This window comes from Rhincodon typus, chromosome 19 (assembly GCF_021869965.1).
Source record: "Rhincodon typus isolate 14 chromosome 19, sRhiTyp1.1, whole genome shotgun sequence".
NCBI lineage: Eukaryota > Metazoa > Chordata > Chondrichthyes > Orectolobiformes > Rhincodontidae > Rhincodon > Rhincodon typus.
In genome coordinates, this window is record NC_063350.1 from 20,993,919 (window position 1) to 21,000,375 (window position 6,457).

The window sequence follows — 6,457 nt, forward strand, 5'->3', positions numbered from 1 at the left end:
CGATGTTCTTCATGACACCTTTTCATGTTAAAGAGACAGTCCAAAACATAACAAAAACAGAAGTTGCTGGAAAAGCTCAGCAGGTCTGGCAGCATCTGTGAAGAAAAAATCAGAGTTAACGTTTCAGGTCCAGTGACCCTTCCTCAGAACTGATAGCCGCTGGGAAAACATTGGTTTATGTGCAGAAAATAGGGAGGGGGATGGGGTAGGGAATAAAATATAGGATAGCACCCTAGTACAGAGAGAAGAGCAATTGGATAGACAAAGGAGTTGATAACAATCTGGCTAGGAGAGTGAATAGTTGTGAATGGGAACTGTTAGTGACTAACAGTAGGTAGTGTGTAATGGCAGACTGTGTGATAACAAGGCCTGGTGTGTAGGGTAGGGGGCTAGGACATAGGAGAGTTTAGGCCCTAAAATTGTTGAACTTGATATTGAGTCCAGAGGGCTGCAGGCTCCCCAAGCGGAAAATGAGGTGTTGTTCCTCCAGCTTGTGCTGAGCTTCACTGGAACACTGCAGCAAGCCTGAGACAGGAATGTTGGCCAGGGAACAGGGTGGGGTGTTGAAGTGGCAGGCAACTGGAAGCTCAGGGTCTTTTTTGCGAGCAGAATGTAGATGTTCTGCACAGCGGTCACCCAGTCTATCCTTCATTTCCTCAGTTAGAGGAGACCACATTGTGAGCAGCAAATCCAGTAGACTAGATTCTGGGAGGTGCAGGTGAAGTGCTGCTTCACCTGGAAGGTATGTTTGGGCCCTTGGATACTGGCGAGGGAGGAAATAAATGGGCAGGTGTTGCACCTTCGCCAGTTACAGGGGAAGGTGCCGTGGGGCTGTGGCTGGGTGTTGGGGATGAAGGAAGAGTGGGCCAGGGTATCCCAGAGGGAATGGTCCCTGCAGAAGGTGGACAAGGTATGTTTCTGGTAGTGGAATCTCGATGGAGGTGGTGGAGGTGGCGAAAATAGCATCTGATGATCATCTGGATGTGGATGCTGGTGGGATGGTAGGTAAGGACAAGGGGAACCGTATCGCTGTTTCAGGAGGAAAGAGAAGGGGTGAGGGCGGAAGTGCGGGAGATGGGTTGGACCCAGTTGAGGGCCCTGTTGACAATGGTGCTGGGGAATCCTCGGTTGAGGAAGAAGGGGGACAAAACATAAATCTCTTATAAAACATTGAATTTGTAGCATCTAATGGGAGCATTGAGCTGCTGTGCTCAAATTTTGGTTCTGCACCACAATCCTCCATTGCAGTAAGTCTTGGTTCTTACATAATACCACATATTGGCAGTGAATGATCTCAAAGTAATTCACTCTTCTGTTTGAAAAATTCTGGATGTCCAGTTATTGAGAAAAAAAAGGCTTAATTTAATTTTATACCTTAATCTGCTGCTGCTGCTGATACAATTCCTAAACTGGATTTGCCCGCAGATTTGGGACTATGACATTAGCAAGAAATGGGGGCCATGAGCTTGCACTTACTGACAGGGGGATTAATGAAATATTTCCATGGATATAGTCTCCTAATTAGCCACCTCTGAGTCTGCCTTCCAGTCGTGGGCAGTGGGTGAGATGCAAATATGTTCTGGTTGAATCAGTGTTAGAAGCTCTGTAGTGGCAGCTCCTTTTGGCAGAGGTGAATACTCTCTTGACATGTTGGAGATTGAGCTGGCACTACAAGCAAGCAGCCCCCTTTAGATGACCAATTGGGCTGCAGTGTTCGATTTTGGGGTTTGTGATTTCAATTGCCTAGTATAGGCAGTTGACCATTCGGAAGAAATTTTCAGATAGTTTATTAAGTTTGTTAAGATGCAGCAGTTCATTTATGATGCATTAGTTAATTAGACAAAAAAAAAGGTATTGTGAACCATGCCAATTGAGGATGGCCCATTGATACCAAAGGACGAACAGGTCGTTCACACAGATTGTGTTGAACTTATTTAAGTTGTGAAGGAAGCTTCCTGCTCTGCAGCCAAAGTGTTAGGAATCTCTTTTCTGGGTAATCACTTCAGCTTTTTTGGCCTATTCTCCACCTGAGGAAGGCAGTTGCCAGTCAAGGACCCTGAAGCAGATTTTTTGATATGCCCTACCATGGGGATCAGAATCTACAGTGTGTCAATCACTTGTCTGAATCCTTTTAAGTCAGTGGGTAAGCCACAACTACGCAAGATGTCAAAATAACCATTACCCCTTGCCCACCTGCATCATTATCAGTTTCATTCCCATAAGAACAAAAACTTTTATTTTTCTAAACACTGCATCGCCAGTACGGTAATGTTGTGGCCAGATAAAATTTTGATATCTGTTCAAGGGCATATAATGGCCTTGGGGATCCTGTTGATTCTTGTGACTTTTATTGCACCTTCCTCTTGTCCTTGTTTAGAAATAGTTTATTCCTTGCTGTACTGGATATACTAGAGAGATTCCGTTTTAAAGGGATCGCAGTTTCCAATATCAGGGATGCCATTCCTGCCTGCAGCCCCCTTCTTGGAATCTATAGCCTAAATCCCCCCTCAGACTGAAAGAACAACACTGTCACAAATTTAACAAGCTTTTAATGAAGGTGCTCTTCATTCTTCTTACATGTTTTGTCTGTCCTATGACTGGTAAAACCACCCCCTCCCAGGTCAAACAACTCCCCATCAAATACAGAGCGTTCCTTGCTGTATCCAATACTCAAGTTACCATCGCCTCAAGCTCAAATCACCCACCAGATGGCTGCAGGGAAGCTGCCAATTTGAAACTGGTTTCCTCCCTATGTAGTCAGCAGCTGCTCTGTTGCCACTAAATGCCAGTGGCCTGAGAAAATCGCCCTCAATAGGCTCTTGAATTATTTGAATTTGTTACTTATCTCCATCAATTAGCAGCTGATATGAGTTTGATTGCAGTTGGTAAACCTCCTGGCAGTGAGCTATATTAGGAAAACATCCCAACAATCTCCTCACTATGTTCCCGAACCCACCCACTCCCCCAGCCTGCTACCTAGAGCTGGAAATATTCTGCCCATGTTTTTAGCACATTTGTTTCAGTGATCCTGCCACACTATAATTGCACTAACAATCCTTATCATTTACTGTTTTTTTTATGTTAGTTACTTCTTCAACCAAAGAAACAAACTCCAGCATATCTAATTTCACCAGAAATGCACTGTATTAATTTGATCTGATGTTAAATAAGATAAGTATTAGTAGTTCTTTACTTTTTTTTCCCTATTCTTCTGAGCTTGAAGAGTATTCAGTATGAGCTGACCTGTGGGGACTTAATTCAGTCTTGTCCTTATCTGGATTTGGACATATGATGAAGGACTTGGGAGTGCAAATTGTTTTCATAATGGTGAAAGACTGAAACCAAGTATTGTACTCTCACCAGTGGCCTGGCTCAGATGAAGTGACTGATGACAGGTTAATGGATGAACTCTGCCATGCCTGTGGGATTTCATACTGTAAAAGTGGACTTTTAAATTGCTGTGCTTCTTTGGTCACCAGTTAAATTTTTGGTTTATATTTTAACAGGTGAACACTGTCTTGATCCTGACGCACTTATCCTGGAACTGTACAGGATTAACCCTCAGGCTGAGTGGGTTATAAAGCAACGTGCAGCATTGTCAAAAGGAAGCTAAATTTTAGTGAACATTCATCACTTAAATCCACAGAGTTTGCTGGTTGACTAATATCTGTACTTTGTTATTGTTAAAACAAAGTTGTGACATCACAAAACTAAAGAAATAAAGCTGAAGTACTTTCTGAAGGTACATCCTAGAAACAACTTATTGAACAAAGTACAGCACTTTTACTAAATGATGGACACTTACCACTAATTAAGATAAAAACAGATCAGCTCTTAATTTGCTGGTATGTGTATGTGAATTTGATGACTTGAATTTTATAGAAAATTTATATTTAACCCTGGCTATTTTTGTGGACATGTTGTGTAAGCACTGCCAAACATTGCTAAGAATATTATGAAAAAGACACACAAGTCACCTTGATCACTTTATAAAGTGTATATTTTCTTGGAATGTTTTTAACTGTCTTTTGAATGCCACCTTGGAACTACTTGGAGTAAAGGAACCTGTGAAGTGGAGAAAATGCAGCAAAATGAAAAGGTTCGGCTTGTGCCAAAATGCATGCTCAATGATATTTATTGAAGGACCACAGGAGGAAAAGGAATGAGCATAAATCTGAACCTTCAGTTTATTTGTCAAGAAGCCATATTTGACAGCATGTATCAAACTCTCCAGGAGCAAGAGGATCTTTAGCTTGGACAAAGAATTATGACTCAGCACTTTACGGCTTTGTTACAGAGAATTTGACACAATCCAAGGCAAAAATTCAGTAGTATAAAAATGCAATAACTTTTAGGAATTATTGTGGACAATAATATTTGAAATCTGCATAGCATATGTTTGCTTTCTTTGAGGCCACAGCCTCCTTCTACTTGCTCTTTGGCTTTTACTGTTGTACAATCTATCATATTAATATGTATGTTTGGAACATTTTTCTATGCATTGCTACGATTGGAATTTTTTTTCTATTTTAAGTTTGTTTTAGTAACCATCTCAATGTTGTTTTATTGTCATTCTGTGAATTGGCAAAGTTATTTTTAAGAAGGTTAAATAATATGATCCTTACAATATTCACAATTGTTCCAACTGCAAGAATTATTTTCAACTATTGAGAAATTATTGCACTCTGCCAGTTTAGCAATTAGTAATCGACAATCTTGACTGTGGCACAACAGAGTTCACAAAAATGAATTCCTGGAATTTCTGTTACTCAGATTTACCCAGAACTAGAAGAGTTAGAAACAACTGGTGGTACAGATTATATATTTAAAGACAAGAACTTTCTTCGTTCTTTAAGATATTATTTTACATAAAATTGTGGATGCAATTACAGCCAATATTTAAAGTTAAACCGAACAAAGCAGCAGGTAAAGAGCAGCAAAAAAAAATAAAATTCAGTTGAGATTGCAGAATATATGGTATTTTAGCAGCCTCGTCAGGCCATATAGCTCTGCTACTTTGTACTACTTTCCTCAGTGCAGCTCAGCTGAAATCAGCCAAACCTAAACAAAAGAGTTTGAAAATTAACCACAAGTTATGTTAAATGTAACTTGAGTTTCTGTACTATACAATACTTGTTTAAAAATATTGTGCTAGAGTCAGTCCTGGGTGTGCCCTCAGATTGAAATAGTCAGCAGGCATGTTTCTGTTGATTGCACCTGTTTATTCCCATAGAAGGATGCGCTTCAAATTCAGTTTAGTTATTTTAAGCACATGTTTTACAAGTTTCTACGTTTCACAAAAAAAATGTCTAGTATACATCAATGGAACTAGTAAATGATTCAGTTTTTTTAATGACATTGTCATGATTTTAAATGAGGTTAGAGAGGACTAGATATTCTTGTTAAACATCCTTTTCTTTCGATAGGGTCAGTTCTACAGTCTGAAATACACCGAATGTTAATACAAAGATCATGAAAATATGTTATTGTATTCCATCATGTGGTCTGATTGTGCTGATTCATGGAAGATTTTACATTTGTAATTATGCAAATAAGTTTGATCCATAACATCACTTTGGAATACAGTTTTCTGAGAACATCTAAAGTGGAAACTTGACCCCAAATTAGCCACTGAATATTTAACTTGTAGTTACACTATTTAAATTGGTATTAAAATTCTTGTTAACTAATTGTATATTTGTAAACTGTAGCCTAACTTTGCAAGTTTTCCTAAATTTGGGACAAGGTGCTAAGCACATTATAAGATCAGTAAATCCTGCACAAGCAAAATATTGACTGGAATTTTTAAATAGTAATGATAGTAAAATGAACAGTGTTCACAATCATTTTGTCCTTAAAATGACAGCAACTTCCAGAGTCTGCTCATGTGTGGTTAAATGTGGAAATTTAAATGTTGCTGTCAGTGATTCATTGCTTCTCCTTAAGGTGCGCTGCTGAAGTCCCTACAGACTGCAGTCAATTAGAACAAATTGATGACAACTTGTCCTGTTGCGCTGTAATATCATTTAAGAATATCTCTAAAAACTATGCCTTGCTAATGATGTGTAACTGTGTCTCCAATGACAAACTAAGTCCTTACTCCTGTTAAACATCATCTTGGGCCCTGGAAATCTACTTTTATATTTATGTAATGTAATTTGTTTTTCCAGTCTCATAAAATTTCTCAAGTTTTTGATGTAATAAAACTTTTTAATGTTTGTTTTCAGTTTCTACTGTGTATGCCTCACTCATAATTGTGCTTGCTGTAAAACGTGTGCTGAGTCATGGATAGTTGGGACATTTTACTCCCTAGTTCGCTATATGTGAATACCTTAATGTGATTGACTTCCTTCACAAACTGATGACATTACTGTTGCTAGATGTCCAGAAACCCCTAGAGTTGGCACCAGGCTCAAATTAATGTTGGGAAGGGTGAAATCTCCTCCACAAAAATCTC

General features: G+C 39.2%; 1 protein-coding gene across 1 annotated transcript in view; it reads left to right on the top strand.

Moving 5' to 3' along the window:
- LOC109927254 (rho GTPase-activating protein 18-like) overlaps positions 1 to 6,162 on the top strand; it is a 69,901-nt gene extending 63,739 nt beyond the window's left edge. Inside the window, exon 11 of the mRNA XM_048608555.1 lies at positions 3,507 to 6,162. Coding sequence (XP_048464512.1) covers positions 3,507 to 3,613 — 107 coding nt within the window. The 3' untranslated portion in view covers positions 3,614 to 6,162. The remainder of the gene's footprint in view (positions 1 to 3,506) is intronic.
- The last annotated feature ends 295 nt before the right edge of the window (positions 6,163 to 6,457 follow it).